At 38.2% G+C, this 22,557-nt stretch overlaps 2 protein-coding genes across 3 annotated transcripts; one reads left to right on the forward strand and one right to left on the reverse strand.

The window, feature by feature from the left end:
* Nucleotides 1–139: 139 nt before the first annotated feature.
* On the reverse strand, nucleotides 140–5,410 carry SLC7A6OS (solute carrier family 7 member 6 opposite strand). Of its 2 annotated transcripts, none has more exons than XM_061468997.1 (5): nucleotides 5,247–5,410; nucleotides 3,822–4,196; nucleotides 1,822–2,016; nucleotides 817–940; nucleotides 140–377 (listed from the first exon to the last, which is right to left on the reverse strand). In XM_061468997.1, the coding sequence occupies exons 1-5, from the start codon at nucleotides 5,406–5,408 to the stop codon at nucleotides 256–258; spliced, it is 978 nt and encodes a 325-aa protein (XP_061324981.1). In that variant the 5' UTR covers nucleotides 5,409–5,410; the 3' UTR covers nucleotides 140–255. The 2 variants fall into 2 exon arrangements, with proteins under 2 accessions (XP_061324981.1, XP_061324980.1); XM_061468996.1 differs by having other exon boundaries at nucleotides 1,822–2,040.
* A 210-nt stretch (nucleotides 5,411–5,620) lies between these two features.
* PRMT7 (protein arginine methyltransferase 7) lies at nucleotides 5,621–22,404 on the forward strand. The gene is made up of 18 exons (XM_061468999.1): nucleotides 5,621–5,746; nucleotides 6,326–6,496; nucleotides 7,326–7,362; nucleotides 8,060–8,209; nucleotides 9,086–9,194; nucleotides 9,516–9,628; nucleotides 10,824–11,065; nucleotides 11,202–11,379; nucleotides 12,183–12,310; nucleotides 13,164–13,305; nucleotides 13,799–13,882; nucleotides 15,121–15,168; nucleotides 16,213–16,302; nucleotides 17,007–17,168; nucleotides 19,202–19,276; nucleotides 20,060–20,220; nucleotides 21,311–21,407; nucleotides 22,170–22,404. The coding sequence occupies exons 2-18, from the start codon at nucleotides 6,402–6,404 to the stop codon at nucleotides 22,326–22,328; spliced, it is 2,070 nt and encodes a 689-aa protein (XP_061324983.1). The 5' UTR covers nucleotides 5,621–5,746; nucleotides 6,326–6,401; the 3' UTR covers nucleotides 22,329–22,404.
* The last annotated feature ends 153 nt before the right edge of the window (nucleotides 22,405–22,557 follow it).

The raw sequence follows: 22,557 nt of genomic DNA on the forward strand, positions 1-22,557 counted from the left end.
CGAGGGTAAACCTGTTAGTCACCAACAGCTTCTGAAGGTCAGACAGCTCATACATGTGAAGCACAACTTTTATGGAAAAGGGTGTTCCAGGGTTTGTTTTGTTGCTTATTTTGGTTTTTTTTTTTTCTTTTATTCCTTCCTAAGTTGAGTTCAGCATTCTTTAAAATAGTTAGCAGCAGCTGTCTGGATTTTCAGTTATGTTGCAAATGTAGAATTTAATCTTCAGTGTGCATTTAATCTTCAGAAAAAGGGCTGTTAGTCAGACTCCAAATCCTGGATCTCTTCGTATCCAAATTCCTGTAGAACCTCTTGTCGGTATTTGTTCCATGTTCTTCTCCTGTAGCACTGGTCCTCATCACTGACGCTGTCTTCAGACTCTTAAAAAAAAAAAAAAGCATCAACTTTTAGATAGGTTAATCAGACTATTTTAAGCTTCTTCAGTAATTAACAAAGTCTGAGCAACTTCTGTATTGAGGTTTGAACTGTGTGTGGCGTGTACTGGAAAGGGAGTTAAGAAAGCAGAGGCACTATCTCAAGCATGGGGAAACAAGTCATCGATTTATTTCAAAATAAGCAATCCTTTGCCATAGCAGCAGCCTGCAAAGTGAAGTTCTCAATTTTGACTTTGCAAAAATATTAGGAGCTCTTGTAGTTCCAAGACAGATTATCCTTCTCTAGGCAGATTTAACCCATTACAAGAGGAGAATACTACCCCAGCAGTGCTTACTTATTTGCTTTTTTAGAGATGGCATCTAAAAAGGATGAGATTTATACATGCACAGTATGAAAGCAAACAAGTGTTTATGACAGGCACACCTTTTTCTCCATCACTATCTTCCTCAGGTAAGAATTCATCTTCATCGGGATAGTCATTACGCCAGTTATTTTCGTCATTTTCATCATCTTCATCTGTTTCCTCTAGAACATGATCATCATTTACCTGCATGTCAACACAACAGATTAACATTCACTATAAATACACTTAGCATTATGGTGGTTTTCATTCACCTATACCACCCTGTGCAGATAATAAAAAAGCCAAGAGATACTCATCTGCTGCATGCATAAGTAATTCTGCAGTTGCACACAGGGCACTGCAGAAACATTTGTGTTGTCAGTATGTGACAACATTTGTGTTGTCATAATACAGCAATCTGCTTTAGGTGAAAAAACAGTTAAGTGATGCGTTTACTTCAGCATTTAAATGCTAATGTTAACGTCTAAAGTAATCCTACTCAGGTCAGCAGCAGTGTAATACATCAAGGAAAAGAAAGTATATTCAGGTTCCCAACCTGCTAATCTATTGATCACAGTATTTACTATGGAAGACTAAAGCTTACATTAAACTTCCTAACTCCACAGCAACTGAAGGGACAATTTTATTACAAGAAAGTATCTCATATTGAGATTAAAGTCAAGTTCTCAAATACTGGAAAAAAGCATGTCTCCCTTTGCTCCTTTTTTCACATAACCATATTTACAGCTACATTTTAATCACTGCCTCTTAATCACAAATAAGACATGTATTACTGAAGTTTTCATCTGTGCCAAAATTTGGCAATTTGAAGCCAGACACATTCTTATGAGTACATGAGCTATATCCCTTTAGTTTTCATTGTCATAATGTAATTTCCTGGAATCAGCAGTAACCTGTAGGAACACAGAACTGGCAGCTGGAAAAAGCCCAACACATTAAGTCCCTGAGCATATGTGTAGTATCTCAAAGCATCTTTCTTGGTATGGCAACTTCCAATGATAGGATGTTAAGAATATTTATTTGTGAGCTTTATATTTAAGAAAGCTGTTTTCCCAAGACCTTACCAGTTCATATTCTTCTCTGTAGGGCTGTACAGAAAGAATATTTTGGATCCAGCCAGGGGCTGATGATTCCATATAGTAGATGTCATAAACATACTCATCTTCTTTCTCGTGTTCCTTTTTACTATCTTCAGAAACATTCAAACGCTCACGGATCATCTCTACTGCATTGCAGAGGATCACATCTGGATCAGTCTTCTGCTGAGAAAAAATAAAAAATGGCTATTTCCACTGAAGCCACACAAAGTTTTAGTTACAACCAACAGTTTTCATTGTAGACAGTAGCCAACAAACAGCTAGCTGACAGTCTGAAATCTTAGACCAAGACACTTCCCCGTTGTAATGCTGATATTTAGAACATTAGCAAGCTAAAATATAAACGCAAAAAAAAAATTCCAATTACTGTAGTACTGTGCAGCCATGCCTTATTTCAGGTAATAGCAGAAAACTTCTGGGACAAATCTTTAGAAACTACTGAAAGGGATACAACTAATCCCACAGAATTGTTCATCTGTTTCTAATGACATGTTGGTTGAAAAGGCAAGTCTTCAGCCAGCCTGTGCTTTGTACAACATTACACTTGGAACACTGCAGGAAAGATATGCATTCAGCAGCATGGATAATATGCAAACAGATTACAGTGTACAAAGTGTGGAGGAGAGACAATGAAAATGTGGTAACAGGAAAAAGCTGACCAGCCCTACGGGTTAAGTTTTTTATTTATTTCCTCACTTCAATATTACCAGCAGAAGACATTTCTTCATGCTTTCTCCTTCCTAATAAATTATTTGCGATGTACCTGCTTTAGTGACCCGCACTTGAAGGTCTACGTGGTCAGGTTTTTGCTGCTTTTAATCTGCTAGAGCTTTTCAGAATATTTTGTTCAATCCACAGTCTTGTCCTGTGAACTACTTACGTAATTCTGAGGAACAGCTACAGACCAACCTTTCATTAACTTCTAAATATGGAAACAAAGCTTGCTTCATGCTTTCAACACCTACTGCTAGCTCTAAAGGAGTATAAGGAAAATTCTGATGCTACCTCAGTTTCATTTCTGTTTTTCTAATCAGCATAATGATTGACAGCAATTAGCTAATATCTCAAATGTCTGCTTGAACTACCTGCTTAATGGAAAGTGAGAGTTTGTATTAAAGATTGATGGCAAAGCCCTGAAATAACCTATCAGAAATGCTGAAGGGTGACAGCTGGTTAGGTTCTTCCTCACCTAGGTTATCTTTTTTAACATCAACCATTTAAGTTTTCCTTGGTACTCTCACAGCTGCATAAATAAAGCATTCATGTGTACTTACATACAGTGAAGGCATTAGAGAAAGCATAGACAGCCCTCTGACCTTTTACATATAAAATCTTAACACTGTATACAAGGCAACCCTACACAGAATGCAGAGCTTCTTCATACTTAAAGCTATGCTAGATATTAAGCAGATATTCTGCCAACTGAAAAAATACTTATAATACCAATGAAAACAGGATGTAGCAGCTCAAGTAAGTGTCAAACACCCAGAATTCTAAAATAAAACTGTATGATAAAACCTTATATTGAAATTATGAGAAGGGGAGGCTCAAAAATGTCTTTTCCTGGAGTGACTCTTGCCTACAAGTGACATCCCTAATCATTTGCGTAGGTGACACTGAATTAGATTTTTTTGGTTCTCTCGGTAGAGAATTAAAAAAACTCAGAAATCCACCCAACAGATGGATCTGAGAGTTTATACATCAGAATAGGGTACAGAAAAAACAGGGTAGTACAAGCCCTTCCTGTAGCAATTTCACATGGCTGTCTCAGCATTAGCGCACTTAAGGATCCTCGTGACAGTTCCTCCCTGTACAATATTCCAAGTTGCAAATACCTAGTTCAAGCTCCCAGTAAACTTCGGAATACTTACAAAGTAAAAAACCTTCCACAGCAGTCAGTCTGCCCACATGTACCAGTCAACAGTGATTTCAAAGCACCTCAAGTACATTAAGTTCCGTTTGCTGACCTGCACGTTTGCAGCAGTTATGCTGGAGTCTCCCACCACCTCCTCTTCTTGTACAATATCAAACAACTGGAATTGCCCACAGCAGTCCAAACTCTCAACAGCACTGCTCTCCTTTGGTGAAGTATCTTCCCTTGCTTCAGAGTCTGATCTGTCACCATCAGTTGATGCCTCACCATTTACGACAGGTTCAACATTTTGACTACAGTTAGGTCGATTGTTAGCTATTACATGGTAACGGTTTTCCTTCCTTATCTTTTGCTTGGAAGAACGGAGTTCCTTAAGGATTCGCTGAGTGCTTCCTAAAGAGGGTCGCAGGCTTTGAGCTGCTTTGTCTCGAGCGATCACTTCCTGAACGTATTTATGAACTGGTTCATTCTGAGTAGAGGAGCAAAACGGAGGAGGAATATAATGATACCATCAACACATAAGGGTTTTAAGTTGTAAAGGTGATTAATAACTATTACCAGTGCTTCCTATTTGAGCACTGCAGTGCCAGCGTTTCTAACAACATTCAGGTAACCTCTTCTACTTACTGCTTTAAGCAACACAACTACCATAATTCTTGAAACTCTCTACTCTGAGAATTATGAGACACCGGCACAGGTTGCCCAGAGAAGCTGTGGCTGCCCCATCCCTGGCAGTGCTCAAGGCCAGGCTGGACAGGGCTTGGAGCAACCTGGTCTAGCGGAAGGTGTTCCTGCCCGTGGCAGGGGGTTGGAACTGGATGAGCTTTGAGGCCCTTTTCAACCCAAACAACTCTGTGATGCAATATTCTCTCAATATGAGGGGAAAACACATAAGGTATCTATAAATTGTAAAACTGCTACAATTTGATTTTTAAAGAATGCATTTTGTGGTACAGGACAGCCTTCCAAACAAAACCACATGCCTTTGGAAGACTGGTGTTGTCCAGTCTGTGATGGTCTTATGAAGACCTGTTCCCAAGAAAGACCAGTTTCAAGATAAAAAGCCATACAGTGGGTGCAAGTTTTAAGCCCTGTAGGGTTTAGCTTCAGAACCCCAAACAGCAGAAATTTAGGCTCAATTTACTGAGTACTCTGTGGTCTGTATGTGAAGAACAGTTCGTAAGTATAAGAGCCAGGGCTGAACCGAGCTTTTCATGGTGGCCACTCTGCGCTTTATTTACCCAGAAATACCCAGTAAACAAGCCCGCTTCGCAGGCAGGTACGGTGGGTCCGGTGGCAGGGAGCAGAGGCCGCCGGTTTATCAGGACAGGACACCGGGACGCTGCTGCCCAGGCTACTAGCCAGAACTTCGGAGATCCCGCACAAGGGATCCTGAGCTTGCCCCGCTCAAAGGCCCCCTTCAAGAGCACAACGAAACTCCCCGATTGGACCAAGCCACCCCCGGCCGCCTGAGACGCGGACATGGCCTACATCGGCCCCGGCGGCAGGGCCTCTGTACCTTAGAGGCCACGGTCGCCACCAGTTTGAAAAGGTTCCTCTCTACTGCCTGGGCACCGCCGCCGTCCTCCGTGCGCAGCCGCTTGCAGGCGAGGAGCAGCGCCTCGGCCGCCTCCGTCCCGCTGCGTTTCCGCTTGACGCGCAGCACCGCGGGCCCCTCCATGGCGCTCGCGGGAAGTGGTGGGAGGGGACCCGCTGCTCCCTCCCCGCCGCGCGGTGCATGCCGGGCAGGTGACGGTTGCGGGAAGGCGGCCTGAGTGGTAGGTGTTGGTGGGGGCGATGGGTGTGGGGTGGTGCTCTGCCGGCTTCGGGCTGGGGGAGGAATGAGATCGTGGTCCCGTCGGCGCTGCTGCTGCCCGGAGTTTGTAGGTCCCTTCTCAGGCAGGGTCGGGGACCGTCTTGTTTAGTCTGGAGAAGAGAAGGCTCAGGGGGGACCTTACTGCTCTCTACAGCTACCTGACGGGAGGCTGGAGCCAGGAGGTGGCTGGTCTCTTCTCCCAGGTATCAAGTGATAGAAGAAAAGGAAAAAAAGCTGCATCAGGGGAGGTTTAGATGAGTATTAGGAAACATTTTCTAGCCAAAACGGTGGTCAGGCATTGGAACAGGCTGCCCAGGGCAGTGGTGGAGTCACTGTCCCTGGCAGTGTTTGCGTCCCGTGTAGACGAGGCCCTCAGTAGCATGGTTTAGTGGCAGTGCAACTTGGCAGTGCAGGGGTGACAGTAGGACTTGATCTTAAAAGTCTTTTCCAACCTGGTTGATGATGATTCTAGAGATTGGGTGCTTGGCCTTCCCCCGCCCCGTGTGCTTTCCCTCAGGGAGAGGCATTTTTCCTGGAAAATTTACCCATGAGTTTTTGTTTTTTTTTGTTTTTTTTTTTCTGGGCTGAATTCCTGCACGGGGCTAGGTGACAGATGTGAGATTAAAATATCCGTGTAGTAGAAGTATAAGGCAGTCACGAGTGCTGCTGGCCCAGTATGGAGTATGTTTATCTGTGTATCCAGAGATAAAGTGGTGTCTGTTGCTTTCACTGCAAGTTTTGTGGTGTTTTGTTATTTTTTTCTTTTTTTTTTTCCCCCACAGCAAGTATTTTGGGTATTCTACTGAAGCCAAAGTGGGAAACTACATAATACATAAATAATACAAATTGAGATTGATCATGAAGACCTTTTGTGGAAGAGCTAATCCAACCACTGGTGCAATGGAGTGGTTAGAAGAGGATGAGAACTATGACTACCATCAGGAAATTGCACGGTACACTGGAAAAAAATATCCTGTTGTTCCACTAAAGCTACCAAAAAGAGCAAACACAACTTGATTTTGTAGCAGTTTTTGGGTTTACCTTTATACAAATAACAATGGCATAAGATGAACAGACTGTTGAGTAGTCTAAATGTTACAGTGCCCTGTGTTGTTCAGGAACAGATTTATATATGTAGAATTTTGTCAATTAATGAAGTAGCTTCCCTCTAAATTATTTTAAACATTTTCTGAGGTTATCTTAATACTGAGTTGTGAAAAAATTCATTGACTAAATTTCTTTTTACTCCCCAGTGCAATAAATAATTGCCAGTTGTCTGTTCCTGTAGTAACTTTGTAAGAGCTTAATGTAACAGTTGTAGACATTGGGAAGATTAGATTTTGGGATGTTTTTAAGTAAAGTGATCCATGAAAAAATGGGAACCAAAGAAATTTACATCTTGGTAACAAATGGTAGACCATTAGTAGGCTGTCTTTCATTGCTACGTATTGCATTGTATGAACCTCTGTTTGTCCCAGCTGTTACTTCACAGCTATTTGTCCATAGATTAACTGGGACCATGTATTGGATCCATGGCTAAAGAGAGGATACATGGCAGCAGATAATGAGTTCATTTATATGGTGATGACAGATCACTGAAATGACATTCCTTAAATTTGAGAAACAGTTCAGATCCTCAAGGAACATGTCATTTATCTGTGCATTTATGGGCCATGTAGGACAGTTGCCTTAGTAAGAGATACTGAGGCAGCTGTATAAGATCTATCAGTTTTGTTGTGCTTTGCGTTATGTAGTATTTTGACTGGATTTTTTTTACTGTAGGTCACGCTATGCAGATATGCTTCATGATAAAGACAGAGTAAGTATAGAAGCAAAACACTTCTGAATAGTTAGAAATGTCCACTTCCTTTCTCTTGAGTAGATGTCACTTCATGATTACACAGGTTTCTCTGGAAGATGAGATGATCAAATTTGTACCTTTTATGATACCAGACCTGATTTTAGATCAACAGATGTCTTCTTGCATCTGACTCTAGTGCTCTGTTGTTTATTGCAGAGCATAATATGTACATTCAGTAGCTATTTTTGCTGGTTTTGTTTGACATTTTTGATGAAGAGCACTCACTAGATGAAATTTCAAAGGCTGTAAATGTGAATCTAGGCTGTTAGTTTTTGTAGTAATGTAAGTAAAGTATTTTTATTCTTTTGTGGTATTTTTAGCTTTTATTTACTGCTTAGGATTGAGAAGAAAATTCAGATACTGTATCTGTGGGCATGATAAAGTCTGGAGTGAATGGTTTAAATGTTCCTTCTGCTCTGTAGCCATTTAGAGAGGAATCTAAACCCAAGATACTTTAGCTCCTGTGCTGGCATAGTCAGTATTTGAGTGGTACTGCTGGGAAAGAGTAATCAGAAAAACAGGAGTATCTCACATGGATCTTACTTGCTTCAGAAAATATATTGCATTTGTAACTTACGCATAAGGTGTAAATAGCTGAGTGAAAAGTATAAATTAAGAAAAGGTCATTTTTTGTTTGTTTGTTTATTCTCCACAGAATGAGAAATATTACCAAGGTATTCGTGCTGCAGTGACCAGAGTAAAAGAAAGAGGTGAGAAAGCAATTGTTCTGGACATAGGGACTGGCACAGGACTCCTGTCTATGATGGCAGCTTCAGCAGGTGCTGATTTCTGCTATGCAGTTGAGGTGAGCATTTGTTGTGGGTTGCGCATATTTCTGTTGGTGTGTTCATGGCCTCTTTTTAGAGCTTCAGTGCGGTTGTTCTATCTACATGATCAGTGGCGTAGATGCACTTGCTGTTTTGTGTTGTGGCTTCTGAAGTGAAAGCTTGATATTTCTATGTGTCAGAACAGCTTAGGTCCTAAAAGAATATAACTGAAAAGGTACAACACACTTTTAATTTTTGGACAGATTCTGTAAATGCACAGATTAAAATTACTGAGTGAAGTTTTATAGTATTGTCTTCTCTACTTCTTATCAAGACTCAAGTGTAATATGGAAAACTTTTAACCAAGCTTTTAAAAAATGTATTCTTCAACCATATTGCTTACCTTCATAAATTTCAAGTCTTGGAAATGGGTTCTCAAACCACTTAATCATACCATGGCCTGCATCATAATAAAGAGACTGTCCCATCAACTGACTTTGCATATCTTCATGATTAGGTAGAGCATCTCCTTTTTTTATTAGCAGTTAAGAAACATCCTCATGGTTATTAGTAGCAATTACTTATATTAAGGATAATAACAGGAACATTTTGTCCATTTCAGCTTTTTTTAAACACATTTGAAGAAACAAGGAGAAGGTTCACTTGTCTGTAGGTCATAGTTGGAAGAGTGCTGTGTGATTTTTATCCAAGCAGAAATCTACTGGTTTGGTTTGGTTTGGTTTGTTTTTTTTTAATTGAGGATCGTTGATGTCTTGTTTCACGGTAATGAACTTCAAAGAGGGAAAGATACAGAAGATGTGAAGTTTCTGAGTTACTGCATCTTGTGTTTGTGTCCTTTCATTTCTGAAAGCTAATCACAGCTTTCCAGTTTGTTATGCTCTTGTTATTTACAGGTTTTCAAGCCCATGGCTAATGCTGCTGTGAAGATAGTGGAGAAAAATGGGTTTTGTGATAAGATCAAGGTAATCAACAAGCACTCCACTGAAGTCACAGTTGGTCCAGGTGAGAAAAATAGGTTGGGGTTAAAAAAATTGGCAAGTAGCTCAAAACCTTGAAGGAATATGCCTTATTATATATGTGCTTTTAATTAAAACAATCTAATCCTTAATCTGTAAAAAGTAATATTGAAAATTTACTTCAAAAGGGAGTGTTATGTATCAGTAGTCATTTATATTTCATAGTAAACTTCTAAAGGAGAACAGATTGCAGTCCTCAGGAGGTTCTCTTACAGAAATACATTTTTTTAATTACTTGTGTTTTCAGGATAGCATCTTCTTGAAAGACTTTTATATAACTCTTAAAATACTCAATTCTGTCTTTTAGATGGAGATATGCAGTGTCGTGCAAACATCCTAGTAACGGAACTGTTTGATACAGAGCTGATTGGAGAAGGGGCTTTACCAGCCTATGAGCATGCACACAGGTATCTTGTACAGGTAAGAAAAATAGCTATTGATAGTATGCTACATTTATCCCTAGAGAACCTCTCCTTTCTTTTTTGGAGTAGGGTAGAGACTGTGCTTGATTTAGGCCTTTGTATCCATTGTGAATACGCCATCAGGTGTGTTAGTTATTTATTCAGTAAATAATTCCCTGCATTCATGCCTAGCTGTTGGAGTTCATATTGTAAATCACAGGCTCTGAAATTACACTTAGTTGCTTTGTATTAAAACCATTAACTTTGTGGTTAACAAATGTCTTTCTGAAAGGCATCGAGTTCTGATTTGGAGCTTTCCTTAGTAGTTTGTTCCAAAATGTTATAAAAATAAAATTTCCCTTCTAAATTTGATGGCTTTCACCTCTCTGGCATTGGTTCAGTTTGGCTGGTTTTCTGTTTTTTTTAACTAAGGAGGCCTTGCTACTCTGCATACTTTTTGGTTATGGAAATACTTTAAACACTATAATTAATACTTATTTTTTTTTACTTATAATCTATTGGTATAATTTTAGTGTTTCCTCTTTTACCCTTTCTAATTTTTTCCTTTAATTAAAATGTGGATGGCAAAACTTTATTTAGTTTTCCAGGTTTCATTTCACCAGGTTACATATGAAGACAATAACATTCTATAACTTTTTGCTGGTCAGCATACATAGTTCTAAATAGTAAATAGTCGTAAAAGTATTGTTCTTGGACTTAGCTCTTAGCTCTTAGTTTTAGAACAACGTACATGTTTTCTACTCTTTAAATACGGATACAAGGTTTTCTTTGCATAAAGATTTGAGCCATTATTTTTCTGATTTACTCACCGTGATCACAGACTGTTTTAATGTTGATAGCTTAGTACTTTTGTGCCTTGAGAAGCTCAAGATAGATCTCTTGTTTCAGAATGAGAATGGGCATGCAAGTTTAACTGAGGCTAGGAAAATGATAATGTGGTGTGTTTAATAGTAACCTGGTCTTGCTGAGTCATGCTGAATAGGATAGATACATATATTATACTTTACAGATACAGAAGCAAAGAGAAAATGCTGTGATTTTATAGAAGTCTCTGAAATCATTTGTGTATAAGACTTCAAAGCTCCCAGGCCAGCTTTTCTTTAAATTGGTTCACATTCCAATTGATTTAATTCTCATGCATGTTAATAAGTCAGACTTGTTGAATGCTTTTACCCTTTGTTTTAAACACTCAGGAAGGATGTGAGGCAGTGCCTCACAGGGCAACAGTATATGTCCAGTTAGTGGAATCCAAAAGAATGTGGGCCTGGAACAAACTGTTTCCTGTTCATGTCGAAGCAGAGGATGGTGAAAAAATTATTGTCTCCCCTTCAGAAATGGAGAACTGTCCAGGTGTTCCTTCTGTTTGTGATATCCAACTGAACCAAATGCCTTCAAGTGACTTCACTGTCCTTAGTGATGTGGTAACAATGTTCAGGTAAGGTAGGCATTGTTTTGTTCAAACCAGAATTTTCCTGTTAATACCTTTTATGTAAGTTCTGTATTCAGTTAGGAAGTTGGTGAGAGCTTCTGAAGAATGCTCTTTGTTTTACAACTTTCCTGCTTCTCCACAGTGTGGATTTCAGTAAGCCAGTAAGGAGTGCTTCTACCTACTATAGTGTGCAGCTGGAGCCTGTAAAATCTGGCAAGGCACAAATTGTACTTTCGTGGTGGGATATTGACATGGACCCCTCTGGGATGATAAATTGCACAATGGCTCCATACTGGGTAAAACCCACTTCCGCTTTCCAGGTAAATACCAAGCCTTCAGATGCTATCATCAGATGACTGTCAGTAATTACTTTGAGTAAAGGCCATGCTGGGTGTTTTACGCATCTGTCTCTTAAACTGTATAGGAACTTTGGTAATGTTTTATGTATTGAAATGCACTAAATGAGCAAATCATAGAAATGTTAACTCTATTATATACCTATTTTAGGTTTTCTTTAATGTAAAACTTAAGCTTTATGTTAAAGTTTAGATTTAAAACTTGTAGTTTGTCCTCTATATATTTTTCTTATATTTCCTTGACTTTCAAGAAATCAATTATTTCCACATATTTTTCCTTATCTAGTCTCTATCTCTGGTCAAAGCATTAGTCTGTGGTTTGCTTCCATGTAGTTCTGTTAAATTTCCAAGTAAGTGTTCAGTTTATGGTAATATACACCCATAAAAAAGGCTGGTGTGGGAAAAAGCTGAGTTGATACTGGATAATTAGAGGAAGAGGAGATCACTATTAAATTAGACTACTGTGGTTTTGTATAAATGTATTTACTAGTAGGATGAATTTAGTCAAAAGCAAGCTACAAAATGATTTCACTTATTGTGCTTGAGAATAAAATTTGAAACTATCAAGCTTTGGGGCATCCAGTCAACTCTGGAATGACCAATCACCTTGGAATATTTGCAATGCAGAAAATAGCATTAATAAATGCCAGGTGTATTTTGGATTTGTTTTTTGTTTGATTAAAATACAGGCTTAGCTAGTTCAGCAAGCTGGTGGTCTCACTTCTAAGTGAAAAAGTTCTAAGGTTTTGATTATCGATTCTTTTCAGTGGCGAGATCACTGGATGCAGTGTGTATATTTTCTTCCAAATGAGGAGCCAGTTCTTCAGGGTGAGAGGTTGTACCTGATTGCCAGTCGTGATGAGTACTCTTTGTGGTATAAGCTGCAGAAAGCCAGGTAACAATACATGTTTGTTAAAAAGGGTAGTACTCCAAGCTGAAGTTTTTGCAGCTCTTAGAGCAGCTGTTTTGTAGAAGAGCAAGGTAAGAACCTAAAGATGAGAAAATTACTAACAGACTAATTCATGGGCAGTGCACAGCTGGAAAATTATTGTATGTTGTATATCATGTATATTTATGATATGATTTATTATACATTATATATATTATTATTGTAAATCATGTATATTTATTATACATGAAATCACAGTTCAGCTTTTTTAAAAGCTCCTGCTTTATACCTGGTAGCATTCTGTGTTACAGAAACAAAGAACACTCATAGTTGGTTCATGGCTACCCTAAAATACAGCTCAGCTGAGATGGCGTATGGGTAAATGAGCAAAATAATTGCCATTCTGTCTGTCTCTGTTTTTTATTTTCCTAGTCAGCTCTGCCTTTTTGAGATTAATGCATTTTGTTAAAAAAAAGAGCTTAATCATGTTGGTTGTGATGACAATAGCAGCTAACATTTTTAAAATTCAGCGATAGCTTTAAAAGTTAATGTCTGAATTTTATGTGCCTTTTTCACCTAGGAATCCAAATCAAAGTGTAAAATACCTAACCATTAGAATTGGTGGAAACGTTTGGGGGGTTCTTGATTTCATCTTTTAGAAAAGGTGTAAATTGGCCCTTTCTCTTCATTTAGAAAAGCAAAACTACAAAAGTGTCTCCAGAGAACTAGTAAATTTGAACAAGTAACAGTGGAGTCCATATGCATTGATGTGCATACTAGACAGAACACATAAATATATCTGTTTGCAAAAACATGTTATTGATGCCATAATTAATACTTCATTTAATTATTTTTCCAGAGGAGAAGAGGAGAGCAAAGCAGATGTTCTTGTTGAGAGTCCTGTTTGTAGATGCCAGGCTCATCTTCTTTGGAATAGACCACGCTTGGGGCAATTAAATGATAAGAACCGAACACTCCAATACACCAAGTCACTGATGAAAGTGAGTGCATGTTGCCTTTAGGTTTTTTGGCTTCTCTGATAGCTGCATATATTGTTTATTTGCTGTAATTATTTATGGGATTTGTTTCTCCCTTGCTGAAGGACTTCACTCACAAAGTGTATCTTATTTACATCAGCAGATGCACGTTAAATTTTGTCATGAAAATGATACTACTTTTTTTTAATTGTAAGCAGCCATTTTTCGATAGAAATCTGTAACAGCTCTGTGTACTTGTGAGAAGGAGTATTAGTAGTTGAATAAAGGAACCCAGAACATTTTTGTGCAGACTTTTTCTGGGCTAAAAATAAGTGGATTACATGAACATTTCTTGCAGTATTCTTTTGTGCTTGAACTGGTTATGTTAATCACTGATTCTCCCAGTCCTTATTTGATATGAAGTGCATAAAGTGGGAAAAAGCCCCACCAAAATGTCTAGAATTTGGAAACTGTTTCATCTGGAGTAGGAATAACAATGGCTGTTTATTTTCTGTAGGTTCTGAAAACAGATAGTGTTTGTCTTTGTATTAGTGATGGCAGTCTGCTGCCTGTGCTGGCTCACTATCTTGGAGCAAAGCAGGTACAGTACTTCCTGTGTTTCTGATCTTTGTGTTTTCACTTGGTATTTTTAGTTCTGTCATAGTTCAGTGTTTCTGGCCCATTATTTAATTATTTCCAGTGCTTCTTCAGTGACAAGTGAGAAAGAGGCTTCTGTTGTGTTCAAGTGGAGGTTAAATTCATACCTGATCAAGCTGAAGTCCAGGGAGGAGATAATTACCAGTTCTGATGCTTACTATTGTGGAGTCCTGGATGCAAGTGGTGTTTGCTACTTCCCCCTGATTCTTTTTGCTTGCCATCTTGTATCTCAGTGCTTTTGGAAATACTCTTTCTACTGACCTAAACGTTTCGCAGTTGTTTTTCTTCTTTTATGTTTGCAATTCCATAATTATGTTTATTATCTAGTCTGAAGTGAAGGTCTGCAACAGCAAGATAGGAAGCAGTAAGAATACTGAGTTTGTGTATAAACGAAAGCTGAGAGCTCCCTGGCTGCCTTGCTTAGGTATATACTTTACTTGATGTGTTCCGTCATGGGGCTCTTGAAAATAAAATGTATTACAGGTGTACAGAATATTTGGGAATGCGTAATGTAATATCCTGAGGAAGATGCTAGGCAATTTGTAGAAATGAATAACCGTGATGAGTTAAACCAGCGATCCATGGCTCCTGTATTTTTGCCTTTAGCAGTGGCTAGTCACAGACAACTACTGAGGAGAGAGGAAATTAATAGGGCAGACAGATTACTTAATACTCTCCTAGCCCTGTAGCAGCCTATTGACTAACTACGCACCAGTTTTGAATAAAACCTAATTTTTTTTCTTGCTTCGAATGGCTGGTGTGCTGCAGTGCACATCTGAGCTATTCCTGGCTGATTCAGTCGAATCATGTTCAACGGTGCTCACAAGGAGTAAGCGCTACTAGAGGGTGGGTCAGCACAATGGTAATATGCTTGTGTTTGTTCAGGAGTAAATATATGCCTAGAGCAAATACTAATATATTGTGTGCATCTTAAAAATGGAAAATAAATATCTGCATTCTGTTGAGGTTTTTCATGTATGGTTGTGAAAACAGCATGATTTAGCATGTAGTTATTTGGGGTGGTTTTGTTGTTAAAAAGGTGCATAACTCTGGGTTAGCTTCACAGTTTTTGTGAACTCTGTTCACCAGGGCATCAGAATTGTTCCTTCATTGTTTATTTACATATTCTTTTAATTAAAAATTATAAAGCTAGTTTGACTAACTGTTGTGTATTTTCTTTAGGTATTTACACTGGAGAACTCTGCTGTGTCCTGTTCTGTCATGGAAAAAGTGAGTCTTCAGTTTTCTGTTAAAGCAGTAAATGAACTCATGCCATTTCTAAGGCCAGAGTTGATGCCTTTGATTGTCCTTGCATCAATTGCTTGGGAGTTAAATTAGTTTAATGAATGTATTTGATCATACAGTTTGACAACACTGTGGGAGGTGGGATATATTGGGCAGGAGGAGTTCTTATTTTTTCCTGGTATTTGTACAGAGCTTTATGCAGATACTTGGAGGAAGACATCCTGTTGGAGAGAGATCCAGTCTAACAGCTTTAGCCATAAGCTGAATAGACCTCTGGAGAAGTTGAGCTGAGCAGAGGGAATTATGGTTTCCGCTTGATCTCTCCTTGCAGATGCCTGTTGGCTTGTCTGCTTGAGCTGCTGCTCTGCTACCCCTCATTGTATTGGTGATAAAACTCAAGGGTTTCTGAGAGTGGAATTTGAGAACACCTGTTTTACCAGAAAGGTGGCATCTAGCAGTATGGTCGTACAGCTGAGACAAGCTGGAAACACCTGCTGTGCTGTTTGGATATTACGAGACAGTAGGCAGTAGTGAAGTGGAGGCTGCTCAGGAGAAGCAGCTAATGCCTAAGAAGTGACTAGAAGCAGCTTCCTGAGGTCACTGTTCAGCTGTTTTAGTTGGCACTGTATGTTTGAAAGAGGTCTATCCCAGCCTGTGGTTTAGGGGTACAAAAACATGAACAATAGGCCAGTTAGGTTGCAAACCTGGTCTCAAACAGAAGCTAAATATGCAGTGTATTCATAGGTGAAGTGATTTTTATATCTCTTGACTGTCCTTCCCATATGCTTCAAAGTACAGATGAATGAAGGTGAGGCAACTTATGTGTTATCTGCCTTTTTATGTATTTAACTGAAGGAATACTTAGGGCATGTGCTTTAGTTCACTAGGTGTGACATGTTGGCTCTGACTGCATGCACACTTCAAAACCAGACTTGTATCATCCTGGTGAGTTATGGTAGGCAGTATTTTTAGGAGTTTGAGTCTCAACTGCAGCATTTGATAAAGACATATGCTCCTTTTTCTCTTCAGTTTTTTAAAGCAAATCATCTTGAAGATAAAATTAAGATAATAGAAGCACGTCCCGAGTTGCTGACATCTTCTCATTTGGAAGATAAAAAGGTATGTTACAGTTGACCAATACTGAATTTCAGTGGGCAGGAGAGGAGAAGGTGAAAATGAATCTTGCTTTACTATTGTAACTACAATGAATCCCATTATATCCCAGTTCATATATATATAATTATATATATAATCTATAATATATATCATATATAATGTATATCTATTATATATAAATATAATGGGTAATGGTTCAGACCTTGTCACACTAAAGCTAAATGGGACTAAAAAGCTTTGGGAGGGTTTCTCCTTGGTTTTGAAAGGGTATGACTTCCCTTACCGCATAATCTACACCAGCTGTTAAGGCAGTTAAACTGGTTTAACTGCACATGTGCTACTGGGCTGCAGCTCTCTTTTCTCAGCCACTCAGAAGATTGCAATCTATTTGGAAGCACTAACATTCTTAAACTAAAAATTTCAAAATTGTTTGGCTGTCATTACAAAGCCTTCCAATCTAAAACTGCAGTATTTTCTCTCAAACTCTGTTTCAGGAAAATTAATCTTAAAATTTGCTAGCTAAACCCACAAAAAGATGTCTGTTGTGCAGTATATGCAGTAATTAAGTCCTTATAGAGCAGTAAAAGGTTTTATGTAGATGACTTCACTGGCTACATTGCATTGTTGGCTATTGAAGATATATACAGCCTGTGTTATTGAGCTGTTCTTTATTATAATGCTTTTTATCTCCTCCTTTCTTTGCCAAGATTTCTGTTCTCATGGGAGAGCCATTTTTTACTACAAGTCTGTTGCCGTGGCATAACCTGTATTTCTGGTATGCCAGAACAGCTGTGACCAGTCACCTTACCAGCGACGTCACTATCCTCCCTCAGTCTGCTTCTTTGCACATGATGATTGTGGAGTTTCAGGTGAGATTGTTCAGAACTATCTGCTTGATATTTATACAAATCCATTTAAAATTGAGTACCCTTCTGGGGTTTTTTAGGGACGGATTTATCTCAACTTAATACTGTCCAGTGTGTTTTGCGCTTGCCACCTGAGAAAGGAATATTTGACATCTTGAAGATGAGTTTTGCTATTTCAGCCATGTCTCATCAGAAAACTATCTCAAGTAATATTACCCTTTTAAATGAAAGGGATGAATGTTTTAAAATAAGTATTTTCATAATTAATATGCGAACTTTTTTTCCAGTAGCTAAAGTGAGGGAGCTCTTTAGTCCGAAATTGTGTAACTGAAATATCCATATCTGTAAAAAAAATCCTATAATCTAATGAGTTTTCACATAAGCATAACCTTCAGTTTATCTGTTAAAATTGGTAAGTCTTTTCTCTCTTTTCTTCCTTCTGCCTGGATCACCAGCTGTGTAGTTTTCTGTCTGAGCCTTGTCTCCCTACCAGTTTCCTTATTCGAATGCTCTTTAACCTTGTTATTTTACTTCTGCCTTTTATTTGTGAAAATGTGTGTTCTTTTTTCTCTCTGAGACTAGTCAACTACACTGCATGTTTTTACATACCTTTCAGTTTTCTGCAAAGATGCAGAGAATTTAAATACATACTGAGTAAATAACATAAATCTGAACCTGGTAATAGGAAGCAGATGTTTAAGACTAATCAACAGTAATCAGATTGAAATAATATCTAGAAGTTTTACTTCCCTAGAACTCAAAGCATTTTCTAAGGAAGTAAGCATTATTCTCTTCATATTCTGGATGAAACTGAAGCATGCAGAGTGATGACTGAAAATTATTCAGCAATCTAGTAGCAGAATGTAGAGTAACATTAATGCCTCCTATTTTAACTTTTTATGTACAGGGTTTGTGTTCAGAAATGATTCCACATAGTTGTTTTGGTAGAACATTTAACTTGCGTTATGTTCCATTAAGCTATTCCAAAAGCTATTGATTTAATTATCCATTTTCCCCTTTGTTGAGTGGTTACTCTGTACTTGAAGACTAGAATCTGTGGGTTTTTTTAAATAACCTCTGCATTTAACAGTTTTTGGTTAGGCAGAAGGGACAGACATGGTGGTGTAAGGTATTCTGCAGAACTGGTTCTTTAGGCTGTTCTGTCTTCTCAGAATAGGGGTATGTCATTACAATAAAGCAATTGGCAAAAGCTAGATTTGGGAGAAAGAATTTGTTGAAATTACTTCAGTTATAAACTTACTTAGTCCACAGTTGCATTTTTGGGAGCAGGATGCTGATAGTTTTATCAGGTATAGCAGTCAGAGGTTCTATATAGTCACTCTAGTTCATGCAGTATTCAGGCATAAATTAGAACAGTGTTTATGTAAATTTATAGTGGTCCTGCTGCTGTCTTGAAACACAGGAATATTTGTGGTAGCTAAGAGCAACAATGAACAGGGCATAAAATGTCCACAGCTAGTGAATGCTCGTGTTCTATTAGGAGGCCATTAATGCAGTATGAGAAAAGGCAGAATTTGAATCTGAACTGAATCCTTGTCTGTCCAGTGGATTGCTAAAGTCAATGAGAGGCATGGCATGAAGTGCCTAAAATGAGTTTACTAATTGTTGGAGTGCTAAAGGAAAGTATGGTAGTCGAATGGGCTGTAGGATGTTTCATGCAACTGGCAGCACTTAGCTGTGCTGGGTAATAAAAGAGGGGAGGAGGAGCTGTAAGGGTTTAATCGTAGCAGATCCATACCTACTGTAAAGTAAACTTTACATAGAGATGGTAGGAAATGTGGCAGATTCTTTGGAAGTGTTGAAAACAGTGGCTGAAAAATTATGTGACTTGAAAAATATTTTCCCAGAATTACACTACCTTCTGATTTTTGTAGTAGTCCTAATGGTTTAGGAATGTGTAAGATACTAGAGTCTTTATCTGACTTGTTATCGAATGTCTTATCTACAGCTAAAATTATCTTGAGGTTTCCTATTTCCTTTAATAAAGCAAAACAAAATCCTGATTTCTTTTTTAGGACTTATGGAGGATCCGGAGTCCATGTGGCACCTGTGAAGGTTTTGATGTCCAGACTATGGATGATATGATTAATGTAAGAAAACTGAAAACAGTTTCAGTGCAATTCTCAACAAAACAGAGCAAGACTCAACTTACTTAAAACAGTATTTAGTGATGAAAAACTTGTATGTTGGGCAGAACACCATTGGATTAGTTTCTCATAAATATGGTGGCTATTTAGTTCTTGCAAAAGAGTAACTTCTGTGGCATGGGTTTTGAGGTAGAATGTTTCTTCTCATTTGTGAAGCTCATCAGTACTTTGCACTGTTTTGAAAATACTTCAGTCAAAAAGAAAAATAGTGTTTTCAAAATTTTATTCTGAGCTTGAAATTAAATTACCTGGGAGTTGTTCATAGATGGACCCTGCTGCCCTTACTTGCCCTTGAAGGTACTTTTGAAAGAGAAAAAGGCTTTTTGACTTTATTAATAAATATGGAAAGTGAGATTTATTTGCATCAATTTCTAAAGCTGTATTGTTGGTATCCATGTTTGAATTAGCCATTTAGATGACTCTAAGCATTGTGGAGGAGTACAGGCAGTGCAGGAGTAGAATTCTTCCCAAGGGAGAAGAAAAGTTAAATGCTTTGTATTTTGAAAGCGCCTGTTTCTGTTTCGCAACTGAAGACTGTAGTCATAGCAGTTATTCATGCATGCAGTACATGGTTTCGCTTACGCCTAACAAGTGGAGTCCCATCCTCTGGCAGCTTTATTGCTTCAATACTCTGTGTTCAGGACACATAATTAACTTGAGAACAAGGACTGTTTGCCTTTGGATTGTTTTTTTGTTTCAGATAGTTTTGTTACTTTCTTTCCTCAGAACTCCCTGAATTTTAGGGAATCCAAGGAAGCAGAACCTCACCCTTTGTGGGAATATCCTTGCAAATCACTCTCTGACCCCCAAGAAGTTTTGACATTTGACTTCAGAAAGACTGTACCACAACACTGTCTCAGCACAAAGGGTTCTGTAAATCTTTTACGGTGAGTTTTCTCATTGCAAATACTGTTCTTGTCATCATCTATTTTTTTTACCTTGTATTCAAGCTCTTAGTGTATTACAGTTAACTAATGGGATCATAGTTGACACTATGACAATATTTTTAATAATGTGACCTAAAGTTCCAGTAACTTCTGGAAGTTACTCTGACACGAATTTCCTGGGTCTGTTCACAATAGGCTATATTATATAATAAGGGTAATTTCTTAGATAATATTGTTGTATTTCAGAAATAACATTTTTTCTAGATGTTGCCATGATTTCAAACTTCAGTAAATTAATTTATAGTTTAGAGAAAATAAGCAGTTTTCTCGATGTTTTTAATCTTTCTGTTTGTTCCTTGCTGATGAGTTCTTGCAGAAAAAGCTCCTATTTAGCTTTCAAAATCATTCTGTTTAATAGCTTTAAAGTGTACATTGTTCTTCCTTTTAACTGTGATTCTGACAATCTTCATATTTGTCATACGTCTTCTAGGACATTTTCACTATATTCTTTTAAAACTTGAAATGCTGTTAAGAATTAAAAACCAGGGGAAAGGTATTTTTAACTATGTATAGCTTGTGTAACTCAAACACCGCTGTAATTATACATTTCTCTTTGTGAAGCAAAATTCAAGGTTTCACAAAATCTAGAACCATCTAGAGGTCTGTACCTCCGCACTGATAGTTACAGGCAACACAGTAGCATGACCTTTGCTCCATGTGGAGCAGACACTTGAAGTGAGATGGTGTCTGTGGTAAATACTTCCTCAGAATTCAGACCATGCTGTGGTCTCTAAAGGAAGAATTCTCCAGATATGCCGTATAACTTACGCCATGTTATCAAATGACTGTTAAAGGAATGTGAATTTGAGCAGATTTAGGTATATTTTCGTTTTGTCTTTTTTAGATTTTACATCTGGAAACACTTTAAAAGTTGCTGCCCATTTAACAAATCATTCAGCTGTTGAACTTTTTTTCAGGGAAACAAGTTAATCATGCTTTTACAGCTCTTACCTAAACTATGTGAGGAATAGGTGCAGCATTTAAGCTGTCAGTATAAATTAACAGGTTTTGAACCTCCACCTTTCCCCAGGAAAGGAAAGAGCCATGGAGCAGTTCTGTGGATGGAATATTATCTTGCTGCTGATACCTCCGTTAGTACAGGACTGGTGCAAATTTCAAATGAAAAGGTAATTTTTCAATCTAATTCATTATGCCAGAGTCCATGGGACTACAGTACTGAAAAATGGGTATCTGTTGGCCATGCTTGGTTTGTGTAGTACTCTTTGTTATGCTGTTTGAACTATGTAGGCAGAACTGCTAGGGCTACCTGGTCATAGATTTAGGGGAAGCAAATGTACCTTGGAGTGGGAGAGTGTGGATTGAATCCAAATGCTCCCATAGTTTGGAACTACATTCAGAACTTAAATGTGATAACTAGCTCAAAGTAGAATTTATTCATACTTCTTTCTCAGTCTGATGAAAGCAGAATTTTTGAGAGGAAAGAGTAAGTATTTTTATATATATATATATATATTTTATATATAATATTCTTTGACCAGATCTGCTTTTTCCTCTACAGCTTCACTGTGCATATGTTAGTTTAAGTTATGTGTTCTTAAGTGATCACTTCTTAAGTGATCAGCTTCTTCTCAGTGAGGGTGACAGAACACTGGAACAGGCTGCCCAGGGAGGTTGTGGAGTCTCCTTCCCTGGAGACATTCAAAACCCGCCTGGACACATTCCTGTGTAACATTATCTAGGTGTTCCTGCTCCAGCAGGGGGATTGGACTAGATGATCTTTTAAGGTCCCTTCCAATCTCTAGCATACTGTGATACTATCTGATCATTGTATAGTGGACTGGGAACAAGAATGCTTACTGCATATTACTGTCTAGTAATAATATCACAGGTTTTGATTGCTTTCACTTGTATCTCTCTCCCTCCTGTAGGGAAACTGTGAGTGGAATCCCCACTGCAAGCAAGCTGTCTATTTCTTCAGTTCTGTTATTGAATCAGAAACTCTGTCAGACCTTCCTAGTGCTGTCACGTATGCTATAAATTTCGACACAAAGACAGGAGAGATTGCCATGGATTTTAAGCTGTTGTAAAATAGCTTAAAATTTTAATTACTTTCTTTTTATTCATGTTCCCAAATTGTAATAAACTTGTATAGAATTTTTTGTATGGCAGAGGGGTTTTATTTGTTGTGCTCAGAGAGAAAGCTGATTGTTCTGAAATACACTTTAAACCTTTCTGGGATTGTTTGCAAGGTAGATAGTTGGGGAAGTAGAAAGGAACTTTTTCGTAAGGACAACTATTCCTGACAAGAATTCCTGA

The sequence above is a fragment of the Pezoporus flaviventris genome, unplaced genomic scaffold (assembly GCF_033815535.1).
Source record: "Pezoporus flaviventris isolate CSIRO_AGI_PZ_B2104156 unplaced genomic scaffold, CSIRO_AGI_Pfla_v1 ptg000054l, whole genome shotgun sequence".
Taxonomy (NCBI): Eukaryota; Metazoa; Chordata; class Aves; order Psittaciformes; family Psittacidae; genus Pezoporus; species Pezoporus flaviventris.

Excerpts from the sequence above, each read along its gene's own strand:
- SLC7A6OS (XM_061468996.1), bottom strand. The coding sequence starts at position 5,408 with ATGGAGGGGCCCGCGGTGCTGCGCGTCAAGCGGAAACGCAGCGGGACG. Across the intron at positions 4,197-5,246 it reads TGGCGACCGTGGCCTCTAAG|AATGAACCAGTTCATAAATA; the intron begins GTACAGAGGCCC and ends TCCTCTACTCAG. Across the intron at positions 941-1,821 it reads ACAGAGAAGAATATGAACTG|GTAAATGATGATCATGTTCT; the intron begins GTAAGGTCTTGG and ends GTTGACATGCAG.
- PRMT7 (XM_061468999.1), top strand. The coding sequence starts at position 6,402 with ATGAAGACCTTTTGTGGAAGAGCTAATCCAACCACTGGTGCAATGGAG. Across the intron at positions 7,363-8,059 it reads TGCTTCATGATAAAGACAGA|AATGAGAAATATTACCAAGG; the intron begins GTAAGTATAGAA and ends TATTCTCCACAG. Across the intron at positions 12,311-13,163 it reads TATAAGCTGCAGAAAGCCAG|AGGAGAAGAGGAGAGCAAAG; the intron begins GTAACAATACAT and ends TTATTTTTCCAG.